At 38.9% G+C, this 13,291-nt stretch overlaps 1 protein-coding gene across 1 annotated transcript; it reads right to left on the bottom strand.

Annotated features, from left to right (window-relative positions):
• Nucleotides 1-462: 462 nt before the first annotated feature.
• On the bottom strand, nt 463-10,865 carry vamp3 (vesicle-associated membrane protein 3 (cellubrevin)). The gene is made up of 5 exons (XM_049579302.1): nt 10,746-10,865; nt 4,877-4,955; nt 3,043-3,201; nt 2,790-2,841; nt 463-2,518 (listed from the first exon to the last, which is right to left on the bottom strand). Coding segments are annotated over exons 1-5 (309 nt in total). The 5' UTR covers nt 10,748-10,865; the 3' UTR covers nt 463-2,501.
• Nucleotides 10,866-13,291: the final 2,426 nt, after the last annotated feature.

Here is a 13,291-nt window from a genome sequence, read left to right as displayed (position 1 = left end):
CAAGCCGGCAAACTGCTTCAAAGAAGAGTCACAAAAAACACTGATGAAGCTTTGTTAAGTTAAATTGGTTTTATTCAAGCAAAAGTCATTAAAGGGCCAAAGAGTAGAATTGCACTTATTTCCAAATGCATCCCCAGTGGGCAGACATAAGCATGGGCTGGAAGTCACTGGGTCTTAAAGAGGATGATGAAAATTCCATATCTGTGATATAAGCCTGGTCTGCGAAAGCATTCCCAGTGGTCTTTTAAGATATTTAACAATTTCCTTAATGACTACAGTCTGGCTAAAACTAAAACTGTCAAAAGAGCCCATCCTTGTATTAGTGTTCATTTTAATAACCTTTGTATCACGCATACACTGTAAAGGCCAAATAATTGCTTCTGTCTTATAAACTACTGAAAAATGCAACTGCAGAAATGAAATTCCAAGCAGAGTGAAATCAATATACAAAGTAATCCCAAATTGTTTATCTCATTAAAATACATTTATTTTAATAGGATGGAGGCAACAGCAGGGAATGCAATCATCCAGTGTTGGTATACAACACTGTCATTTCCCAACAAGTCATTTCTCTACACTCAAACACTCATATTGCTTGGCAGCAGCAGCGAGCCCCTGCACAAAAAATGCTTTACAGTCTCCCTAAGGTTAGTTCTACATATAATAGATTGCAAAAAAAAAGCTACAATTAGAAGCATTATAAAACTACAATATCACACATGTGAAGTACTTTGCATTGATGAGGTGGGATAATGCCAGTGTGACTAAACAAAAGATTTTTATTACAGGTTAATACGTTCAGTTGACTAAGCAAGAAGCACAGTATTTGTTTGGACAGTTCAGAAGGCACTACTCTTTTACTGGCTGGTATATATGATCAATAAGGCCTGGCTGTATTTTGGCTGTTTTCTACTGGAGAAACCTATTAAGGCATCTGTATAAACATTTTCTTACTTTTGTGAGCTCAAATATATAAAACAAAGGCAAATGTTCTGGCACGAGCACCAGATTGAGACAATTCGACACTCTAAACCCAGTGTAGCACTTCTTTTAAAAAAAACTTGGTGGCAGTTTCTCTGGCCTAGCTTAGGCTAGAGGCTGTACATCTAAGCATAAAGCCACTTACCAAAACACAAGCTCATAATAGTTTCCACTGTAACTAAGCCCTACCTGCAAAGGAAGATGGACATGGTCAGGTATGATCTGGTGGTTCAACAGTGAGTTACTGGTTAGCTTGTTTGTTGTTGGGTGACCAATGACATTGTTCTTTATTTAATCCAAAATCAACTGTCTAACATGGAGAACTCACTTAGCACTGAACAATGTGCATAAATAAAACAAGGCATCAGATCCCACCATTACCTGGTCAACTGTAGCCATTCATAAAATGACAGACCAGCATTTTTTTTTTTGAAAAAATGAGGAGAAAAATCAAAATATAGGCATCTGACAGAACAAATGTAATTATGCTAAAAAGGAGCATCTTCAATAATCTCTACAAACAGATATCTGCATATGTATGCAGATATCTGTAGGGAACAGTACAAGATTTTGGTATCAGAAGCGTTCTGGTTTGTAGTCTGAGTAGTATTGACCAGTCCTGTTTGAGCAGGCTTTGGTTGCCTACAGGTAAGCTGTGTGGAGAACAAAAGAGGTGGAATGCATTTGCCGAAATGCAATCTTAAAACCCACTGGCTAACGTCTGATGACACATTAGCTTTTTTTCCTAATTTATCTGCTTTCATATGCAGATATCTGTTCATAGAGATCAGCAGACATGTTGTCTGGACCTGTCTGGAGCTGCTAATCAAACTGTACACAGTGACCAGCACGCAGGAGAGGAGGTCTTGGCCCAGATCGCCACTGGATGTACTGGATCTCCCAAAATATTGGCTGTTATCCCCAAAGGCTATATTGTCATCAGACGGTAGGTGACGAGTTCAGAGATTGTCTCTTCAGTGATATGCAGGGTTATTGTTACAATCTGGATAAACACAGAATAGCACGTCCTTAAAGGCACTTCTCTTAGCCTGGCACACAAAATCAATGGCTATTAATAAAACATAAAAAAAGTAAATATAAGCTGAGGAGAGTTTACAACAACATTCTTCACTTCTAGTCCTGAGGTTGGAGTATATGTGTGTGTGCTTTGATTTCTTAATAGGTTGTGTTTGACTTTAATAATCAACGTTTCTCTTTTCTTTGGCAAGTGGCATGGAACTCTCGGACAAGTTTAAAGACGTCTGGTATGGTATAGTAATGCAGTGTAAAACAGATATCATGACAATCCTTTACTCAGGCACATGCACAAGCACACACACACATACACACACACACGGCAATCCAGGACAAGGAATGAAGACCTCCTGCCAAGGAGAAAAAATGTGTGGAGCTCAGTAGCCAGTAATCACATGAAGTCTTCTTTGAGACATTAATTATGTACGTTGCTCCTCTCCTTTTCTTCATTTTGTCCTCCACCCCTCCTCGTCCTGTTGCTTTTTTTAGGAGTAACTCCAAACTGTGAATGAAGTAGGTAAGAACTTTTTAGATGAAAGACTTCTATGAATTAGCTTTACCAAGCAATGTCAGTAAATGCACTAACTTACAACAGTATCTCAAATTAAAACATACTATATATTCACATGCAGTTTGTAGATATCAAAAGTCTAGATATATATTATTATAATTACACTTTATATTAGGTGTCATGAGCAGTAACTCATTTAAAATCATAGACACTGTCGACACTGTGAATGACAAGCGTCTCTAAGCCCAGGCTTGATACTCACTAACAATGATGAGGATGATGATCACTATGACAGCTATCAGGATGCCCCACATCTGTAAGGAGTAAAGATAAAGTGAATCAGTGCCACACACGTTACTTGGAATTAAGATGTCTGTTAAGTCACTGGTTAGACTTTTTGTTTACAATATAACTACTTTATGTCTGTTTTTGTGTTCATTGTAGATCAGTTAGTGTTATTCTCATGCACAGTGGGAAAATGGATGTGTTTTCTGGACCAATCCGTGTGAAGGCACCTTGCAGTTCTTCCACCAGTACTTCCTTTTCAGCTTCGCAGCGCTGGTCTCGAACTGGGAGGCTCCAGCCTGCAGTGCGTCTGCTCTGTCATCCAGTTCAGACAGCTTCTGGTCACGTTCCAGCACCTTGTCCACATTTACACGCATAATATCCACCACCTACTCACACACACATTAACACACACACAAACAAGAATAAAACACTTGGTTTAACATCAGTCTTGTTCAAGTGACTGTCCCCTGGTGTCCTGGATCTGAATGTTTGGCTAATCCAGACTAAACCTCATTAAAGATCAACCTCACACTGCTATAAAGCAGAGCTACATTTTCAAAATACACACATATTATTCTTATGGTCTAAGAGAGTCCAAGAAATATAAGTAAAAATGTAAAACTCTCTCCCAAATCCCAAATCCCAAAACTAGAGTGCTAAAACTCAAATTACTGATGTCAAAGGGTATAAATTTAAGAGGTGCTCCATAGATAATGAATTGGGGAAGATATTATAGATGACACTAAGCACCAGGGGGGAGTGTTCTGAGTATATGGATATATTTCTGTTTCAGAACTGAGCTCATTTGGACATAAAAAAAGGCCCTAACATTCTATGGGTCCACAAAATCAGGCTTTCATTCACTGTCTCTGGAGCAGCTCCAGACTTTACACCCTATGACATCACCATGTTGAGACTTGCGTCACTGTTTTCTGGCTCTGAGAGAGATAGAGTAGCTCATATTAACTAATATTGATTGAACTTTCCTAGACCATGGAACAAACATAGTGAAATTGTTCTTTTAAGTGATGCTCTCCTTTAATTAATTATTTTAGAATTAACAGATTGGAAATATAACCATACTGTAGATACAGAATGATGGCATCAATGCTGTAAGAGCTGACTGAGTAACCTCTAACAACAATCGAGAGATCACACCTTACTTTGTAAAAAAAAAAAAAAAAAGGTAATGCATGCTTCTGCTAAACTACAGAGTTCACCTAGAATCAGAGAGACATGCATGTGCACACACGTGGTATCACAGACTACACATAACCCATATGTTCCACTGATCCACAAACCCCAGAACTGCCCCTCCTCTCAGACAGAGCGGCAGGGTGGAGACAGAGAAATGTGTAGCAGGTCTTACATAACCATGGAGGCAGCGATTATATAAACCTCTGGCAGCCAATTGGAGGCTGTGTGTGACATGCTACGGTTAAAGTTCTGTGTAGGAGGGGCTAACCTCAAGAGGGTCACAAGTGAGAAAGAGAACAGTAATGAAGATTAAGAACTGAACATTTAGAGGAGTGAGACTCAGCAGCCATTTTTTCCTGGTAGCCTTACTGACATGGTTTTGAATATAATTTTCCTCTGGCATGTGAACTGACATGTGCAGGTAGACTGCTACTGATTACATATGGCAGTGATTCATGACATTGCTGCCAAGGGTTATGTAAGTCTTTGCTCCAAACGTACATTAAGGAAGAAGGAAGTGATAGAGTGGCTGACGACGGAGAGAGGGAGGGGGACGACTAGAATTAAATAACCTGAGCAGGCTAGGTGAGAAGATTGGCACACAAGATAAAATTGCCTCTGAGTTTGTCGACTGACGTAAATAACATGTGAATGGCTTTGACATTTAAACATTTAATGGTCTACATGAAAGCTTTCATTGAAAATTATAGACAGAAATCAAGAATTTGTGTACTAATGGTAGAACATACATAAACTGAGATTATAAATGTATTTTTTTGGGGATTATCATCACTATCAAGTAGTGGGAAAATATAAGTCTGGGGCTTTAAGTGGACCTTGTAGGCCAGTCATCAGTGATCATACCTCATCCACCTGGGCCTGGGTCTGCTGTAAGCGCCTGTTGCCTGACGCTGCGCCAGAACCTTCCGGACCGCCTGCTGACCTGGTGAAATGATGACAATTACATGCAGATATTAGCCTTCTATGAGATTTCATTAAGAAATACTTTGCATACTACTTCATTGAATCTGCACATGAACTGTTAAGACACATGTGACTAATAACAGCTGGTGTTGAGAGGAAGCAAACAGCCTAACCAAAATCAGTTTTTGTCACGCTTAGCCTCTGGTCTATCCAGAAGCTGTATAATTCCTGAATCAAGTTCAAAGCCATTGGAAATATTGTGAATGTAGTAAATGAATGAGCTGGTGATTGCAGTCCTATGCCTAAAAGTTAATCTGGAAAAAAAACAAACATTGCAGTTCACAATACAGTCTAATATGTAACCCGCTGGGATGCGGGTAAATGTTTGCTACACAGCACAAGGAGGAGGGCCAGGCAATTACATAACAAGTTGAATATGATATGATTAAACTCTGTCACTGATATTGTAGACTTACATCAAGTGGGCATATAACTGACATGACCTATTCCTGCTGGGCATTGTCTGTTAAAGTTTGGGAAGGGGAAGAGGTGAGCCATTCTAGCCATGTCTTTAATGTGAATATTGATATTGCACTCATGCTCTATGTTGTCCCTCTGCCAATAACTGCAAACATTAAGCAAATTGGTGTGTTTTAACTTGCTTTAGTGATTCATCATGTCTGTCTGGTGGCTGGAGTGTGATACAGAAAAAAAAAATCACTGAGGGTGGATAATATGAGAAGGGAGATTAATTTGTAAAGCAAGACTACAGGAGAAATACATTTGAAAAAAACAACAACTGTGCAATATTGACATGACATGCATCCAGCCCATCTCAAACTACAAGCATGCCTCTGAATTTTTGTTTTTATATCATCTGAAGCTTGCCGTTTCATTATCTTTCAACAACTTGAGGAGATTGTTTCTAAACATGGACACAAATATAAACCATGGAAACAGGAACAAGGAAATGATCTGTTTACTTTAACTATTTATTTATGGTTTTCAGATGTGCTATGCATCCTTGTCCCTGCAGCCCTTTCTACAGTGGCTAGCCACTGCCCCCCTCTGACTTGAGGCAGCATTGCTCTGCGATGACCACACGTTTCCTAAGAAAGATAAAAGATGAGTGAAAGTGGGGGGATGGGTTGAAGGCCTTTACAGCAAACTGTAGGGATTATTATGCAGGATTTATCATGACTCAGTACAAGAGACCAGTGTGGCAGTTTACACCATGTGCTCAGACTCAGCCAACATTAAAAGACAACCAAGACAGCTGTAGATGAATCTCTCCTCTACCTTTACATGCAAAGCAGTCATTGCACACAGCAAGCAGGCACACCCATACATACTACAATATAAAAATAAAACCCACAAAACATTTATTATGTTCAAAACATCTCTTATCATCCTCTGAGGCAAACAAAGCTATAAAGGAAATTGCAGGTACCAGCTTTGTATGCCTTTTGGATAAAGACAGGGACATCAAAGTAAAATATCAGATTCATATTAAATCAAGGTATGAAACAAAAGTACAAGCTAAAAAGGGCCAAAGGACCTGGTAGTGAGAAGTACAAATTGATCCATTAACATTTAACTGCAGATTACATCTGCTGCACACCAACTCTCACAGGAGGGTGACAAACCAGATCATCCACACCTGCAATGACTTCCTGACCAGGACACCGCTGACATGCTCAAACCCTCATGTGGTATTAAAGAAAAAGGGCTCGTCTTACTTTTGGAAAACACCGATAACTGCTTATGAGGAAGCAGAGTGCAGCAGTAACACAGGATGTGTATATTCTAGCCAACTTTCCTCCACCTCTTTTAAAATCCCAGTGAATTTACCAACCCAACCAAGCCTTACTTGTGCTACAGAGAGCATAACATCAGTGCTTTAGCTTAGTATCAATATGTGAACAATCCTCATGTACACTGCTGCATGACAAAACAAACCTATTTGTCTAACAGCCGGTTGATCCTGCAACCCAGCTGTTAGTTGTCAAAGAGCAGAGTGGCTGAGAGAGTACCCTTTTGCACTGCCTGTTCAAGGTGGGAATATCGTGCCGTTATGCCGCATCACTGTGCTTTATATAAGGTACAATCACAGAATAGGGGGACAGAGTGGTCTTGCCTTTAAGCCACCATTTGAGGTAGTAACCGTGCTGAAATAGTGTCTGTATAAAACAGGATAAGCAGCAGGACAGGACCACGGGCAGAACAGACTGACATTCTGTTATGCGTGCGACCCACTGCAGGAGATTTAAAAAGTAGCTGTTAACAGTTAGCAGCTAACTCAAAGAAGAACAGCGGCTGTAACTGTCCACAGCAGAGGATAAGATCAGCCGCCATATAACAGAGAGGGTAAATAATTAACATTGCCATGTTTTGCCATTGTTATTGTTTATAAAGCACTGCTGTCAACACAAATGTTTCACAACACACTAGAGGCAGACGCTGTTGTGCTACAGGTAACACCCAACATGTCTGTTTTGATTCCACGATGCCAGGATGCAGTCTATAATCATATACTCGAGCGGAATGATGCCGTCATCATTTGGTGCTGTGTAAAAATGCCACAGGTGCATAAAGAAGATTTTGTTAAGGTTTTGTAGCAGCCTAAAAGTGTGATCTCTGTGTAAGAAGGTCTAGTGTAACCATCAGAGCCAGGAAGAGTGCATAAACATCTGTCAGCATTTCAGAGTGCAGCTGATGCCCCCTTTAAATATAGCATTGGTGTAAGAGTGAGATAAAACAGCTCATGTACATTCCAGCTGTCTAGGTTAAAACAACACAGGAACATATTGCAGTCAACTCTGTGGAAACTATGCTGATGCAGGCTGCCAAGTCTAACCTACTACATTTCCTGAAGAGAAACAATCCATGACGTAACTCCTTCCAAAAGGAAGATAAACACCAAACCTAACAATGGTGAATAGGTGGGCTAAATTAAATGAGTATGCTCCCCCGTTAGATGCCTTCAAGAACCCAGAAAGGCAAAACAAGTTCATGTTTACAGGTTTGGTGACACAGGTTGGACTAGAGCTGCAGGTAAAAGGTGTAGGTGTAGGTGTGGGGCTGTAGGCACAGAAATCCTGATTTGTTTGACCAACAGTCCAAAACCTAAAGACATTTAGTTTACTATCATCAAAGACTTAGAAAAAACACAGGGGAAAAAATACTTTTGATGAGCTGAGGTTCTCAGTCAGTTAGTAATTCCTGCTGCCTGCCCGTCACCATACAGATGTACCACTGCCACTTGTGTTTTTATCAAATGTCGAAGAATTTTTTGGTAGAATTTCTGCTCTTTATGAGTGACCATGTCTTCTATTGACCTTTTACACAGCAGATATTCAGACTTGTCATACTATAAAAAGCAAAAGCGCAGTCACTAGCCTCTTGGTTGTATGCCTCTGCGAACCCATAAAGTGAAGTGAAGAAAATGCTTCAAATAGGCTCTGGATCTTGCTGCAATTAAGGTACATATTCTAAAATATGTATGCTTCACACACATCATCAACCCGACAGCACAGAAGATCTACAAATACCACAGTTTGAAGGTGGGCACCCAAGATTAGTGTCACCAATTCAGTATTCAATCAAATATCTCCCCTTCTGTTCCTGACTTAAGACACTGAATAATGCCCAGAAAAGTGTTTTTGCAGAACATTATGATGTCACAGTGAATTTGAGCTTTCATTTTTTTGTATATAAAATATTGACATGTCATCATTCTATCCTCTCTTATGGCCACAAATATCTTTTGAGAGGTAATAGTGACCTTTGACCACCAAATTCTAAGTCAGTTGGTCTTTGAGTCCAAGTGGATGTTTGTGCCAAATTTGTAGAAACTCCCTTAAGACCTCCTTGAGATATTACATTCATGAGAATGAAATGGACGGACATATGGACAACTTGAAAACATAATGCCTACTGCCACGGCAGCATAAAAATGGATGATGACATCATTTCATTTAAGTCATACCAGGTTAGCCAGCTTGAAATTGGCCTGGTGTAAACAACAGCAATGATTCATGATATTAATAATTACACCTGCGCACTTCCCCTACTGCCCTATTGACATGTCACAATGTCTGCCACGTAAACAGCCTATTGACTGCATAGTATAAGATGTGTTCACAGACTTAAAACTTAAAGTCCAAAGTCATGGCAATTGCATGAGATTTTTTTATGATAGGACTTAGCTTCACTTTGATGTTTTACTGTTCACTTGTTGATGAAAATGCCATGTAAGAAACTGGTTCAAATGGCTATATGCTTATCACATACATCCATTTTCTATGCCATGACATCCAAACTGACTAAACAAGGTCTTCCTGAAGCAAAGGAGCAGCTGATTTGTAGAAAAAAAAAACCTGTCTGCTATTACCTATACTGTATCAATTTCTACTTATTTGTTAAACCAAACAGAAAAAAGATGTTTAAATTTGGCTAAACATGTACCTACTCTACTGCAGTGTGAAAGTGTAAAAGAAACTGTAATGCATGCAAACTAGGTAGCTAAGACATTGTGTCATGTACATGTGTAGTGTGACTGTATTGTGCATCATAGCGAACCGTTGGCTGATTGCATCACCTAAGGCTGAGCAATGTCAAAACACTTAAAAAAAAAAAGCAACATGAAAAGTGACAATCTTGATGACATGATTTGTGCTATCCTAACATAAAATCCAGTCTGTAACACCGCCCACCACTGAATCAATAAAAACACCACAAAGTCTATTTCAACGTGCAAAATCTGGGTTGCAAATCTGAAAAAAACCCTGGAAAAATCAACTGACTGAAAATCTGACGTATTACTTAAAGACTGTTCACAAGGCCTCTAAACCTGGAGCTGACTTAAGCATGGAATAGCATCACCCACACAAGTACTATTCAAATATGGATAGATTTGATCAGGGCTGCAAAATAACTTCGGAACATACAGGATATTGTTTTGCCCTTGTACATTCTGAACTACATTCATATTATTTAGACCGACTTCCTGTGTTGGGTGGTACGTATGAGGTTGTGTGGAAACGGGTGAAGGGATGGGGGAGGTTATTGGAAATAAGGAAACGGGAATTTGATTTGACTTGCGCTGTTTTTCTATTCTAACCTGACCAACGTGTGATAAACAATGAATGCTAACAATAAAACACCAACCAGTCCTAGCCACACCACTGCAATTACCCTTTTATCAACACTATGCAATTAATGACTAACGTTAACGTTACTGGCATGTTAGCCGTCAATACATGTACTGCTTTAGACGTGTTACCACTAACTTTACTTGTACTTCGCTTTAATTGTAATGACTCCCAATCACAATTGCACTATTAAAAACCACAACTAAACTACGTAATGTTTCAGCTCGTTTTTAACTGTATGTATACACGGAGGTGGTGGTGGTTAAGGCAGAAAGCTCGAACCCAGAGAAAATGCTAAACTAGCATTGGCCAGCATTAATGTTTACGCACTTGTGGAAGTTACACAAGCCTGCAATCTATATTTTTCTTTAACTGTGTAACTTTTCTAGCAAGCGAACGCTGACATAGTTCTGTTGGGCAAAACTGTCAAGCTCTGATCGTTAATGTAACCCTGTGCTGGCTAACGTTAGCTTAGCTAAATCTGAAAAACTACCGTCCTAGCACTTGTTGCGTGCTAACGTTAGTTGCAAAGTTTTGGGCGTTGCTTTTCTGTGATCCTGTTTCACCAAACTACCCGGAAGGCCGGTATGTTAGGCAGGTTAGACCGAGTAACATTTGATTTTTAACAACTTTTGGTAGAAAGATGATGGACTTACATTATGGCAGGTTATTTCTTTGTACGATACCGCCGCTGTTTCTTGTCTGTGAGCTAAAAGCTAAAGTGTCAAGCCGTAACAGTTACTGTCGTCGGTTGTTATGCTGCCTTCGAGTGCTATGGGAAATAGGAAAAATAATACGTATGCAAACGACAGATAATTCGTGTACTAAATAAAACCAGTAAGTGAGAATTTTCTGTTTTCTTATACATGTGCAGAGATGTGATGGCAAAATAGGAAGATAATATAGCCTGCAGAATAACTTTTAGTACAATGAATATTCATAAAACCCGAAATTGTGAAGCCAATTTCTCTATTTGTATTATTCCTCATACACTGTGTAATCATGCACATATGCTGCTGCAATACTAGATTCTTCAAGTAAAATATCCTCCAGGAACAAGCTCACATTTTTTGGTACATTTTGTTGTTTAAAGATTAAAAATATCGTATTTACAACTAGAAGTGGAAAAGTGTGAGCCTACGATTAGAACTTGAAGGCAGCATTAAAGAGGCAGTACCATAGCCAGTCGCCCCCTGTGCATAGCTACAATTATTAACGCATTACATTAGATCATAACATTTAAGGGAACTTGCACTTAATATATGGCAAAGTAGGATATTAGTTATTAAAATAGAGGAGAAACACCTCAAATCTGTCTGTTTTCACCCTTCATGTATTCTGCTGGTCACCTGCCCAGTAGATACGCGAGGAGAAAGCGACCATCAAAGCCCGTGATCAGCACGTGACAAATAGGAACTAAAACTTTGCAGTGTACATTCCTTAAAGTTTGGAGTATCCTATGAAACGTAGCCTTTTTCACAACTGACAAATTATTTGAAGTAGTCCACGTGGGCAAAAATGACATGATGTAGTTTGTAAGTGTGATTTAGTTGGAGAAAGCAACAAAAATGTTGGATCATCTTTGTTGCTTGTGTGCATTCCTCTGACTTATAAATAGAAACTACTCAGGGGACAATGTAATGCTTTGTTTCAGAGTTCACCAATCTAAATTAAGTGCAAAAGGCTACAAGAGCTGTGCTATTTTTCCTGGCAGGGAGTGAGGTGTTTCCTGCTAAAGCCATTAATCAGTAGGTTGGTGTTGATTCCCTGGATTGTTTTAACCAGTAGATAGACTGAGTGCACCAAATCATATCAACACAACAACAGTGACAATGCAGACAATACACACAGCTGAAAATTGCAGAAAGGAGTACACACAAGCACAGGCGTAGATTTCAGGGGGGTCGTAGGGGACCCAATCCCCATTTAGAACATGTGCTTTTATGCCCCCAATAAAAACATGAGCAGAAGACTTTTATTTTGGTGAAATTAAAGACATTTCCACTAAAATTGATGCTTCCCAAGACCCGCAGGTGTGTTTCAACCCTCTGCAAAAACAAATTTCACCCAGTGACAACATTTACAAGTCATCACAGTACAAAATAAAAAACAATAAATAAATAAATAATTAAAATAGCTCATGAGTTGTGTTTTGGAGCTCTTGAATGCAACAGTACAGATGCAGTAGCCTGTCATCAGCTGTGGATTACTACTTCAGGGCACTTTGAAATTCATCCTTACTCAGTGACAAATTTTTTTATTTCTTTTGGAGGATTTGGAGGGCTCCTTTACTAGAGTTCAGAGACATGGATAAACTAAAACCATTGAAGCTGTTCTGGTGGCTCAAAGTGGCCCAATATCTTACTGAGATCATTAATGTTCCAGTCCTTTTGTTAAACCCATCCATATCTACCATTTACCACAAAATGAGATATAATTCGTAAACATACATACAATATACATTTATTAAAATGTTCATATGGAGATTCCAGTTGAGAATAGTTACATTGCACTTACGACGTACGACATACGACATGCACATAAGCTTAGGTAAAATATATTTTTATATGTCACTTGTAAAATACTACAAAATTGATATTGATTGATATTAATATTGCCGTACTTTTAAAAATCTTAATAAATGATACAGTGTTTACAAGATATTCTCAATTCTATCTTCTAACATACTGGACACCTACTTTATTCTGTCTTTTGTTTCCAAGTTACTGAGCTGTAACAATTAACAGTATCAAGTAGGCTGCTACACTTACAACAATAACTGGAGGTAACAAATAAGAAATGTTTGTCATTACCTTTCTTAATATGTTAACTTAAACAAAAATAAATTATACATGCAAGTTAATCTGTAAAACAAATCATCTTAATTGTATAAATCCTTTGTTCAAAGATTCACATTAGTGATTAGATTTTTCATGTATTTCTAGTTGTAATGTTTTTTACTGATATACAATCAACCTAAATTGACCTTGATACCAGGATGCGTTTGAGAAAGCCAAGCTTCCCTTGTTCCAACAACAACATATTCGTCTTGCGCTCTCCCTCTTGGTTACATCCCAGATCCTTCATCCACCACAGCTTCCCCTCCAGGCCTCTGCTATAAGACAAAAGAGTTTCTAGGCTTTATACATAAACACCTTGTGCAATGTTATATAATGAAGAACTTCATGAAGACAAAATGAAG

The sequence above is a fragment of the Epinephelus fuscoguttatus genome, linkage group LG1 (assembly GCF_011397635.1).
Source record: "Epinephelus fuscoguttatus linkage group LG1, E.fuscoguttatus.final_Chr_v1".
Lineage (NCBI taxonomy): Eukaryota > Metazoa > Chordata > Actinopteri > Perciformes > Serranidae > Epinephelus > Epinephelus fuscoguttatus.
This window is presented reverse-complemented; position numbering and strand designations above follow the sequence as displayed.

Bases quoted from the DNA above. Each gene is read 5' to 3' on its own strand.
- vamp3 (XM_049579302.1), bottom strand. The intron at 3,202-4,876 runs GTATGATCACTG...GTGTGTGAGTAG, and splicing joins CCCAGGCCCAGGTGGATGAG to GTGGTGGATATTATGCGTGT. The intron at 2,842-3,042 runs GTGCCTTCACAC...TACTCCTTACAG, and splicing joins ACTGGTGGAAGAACTGCAAG to ATGTGGGGCATCCTGATAGC.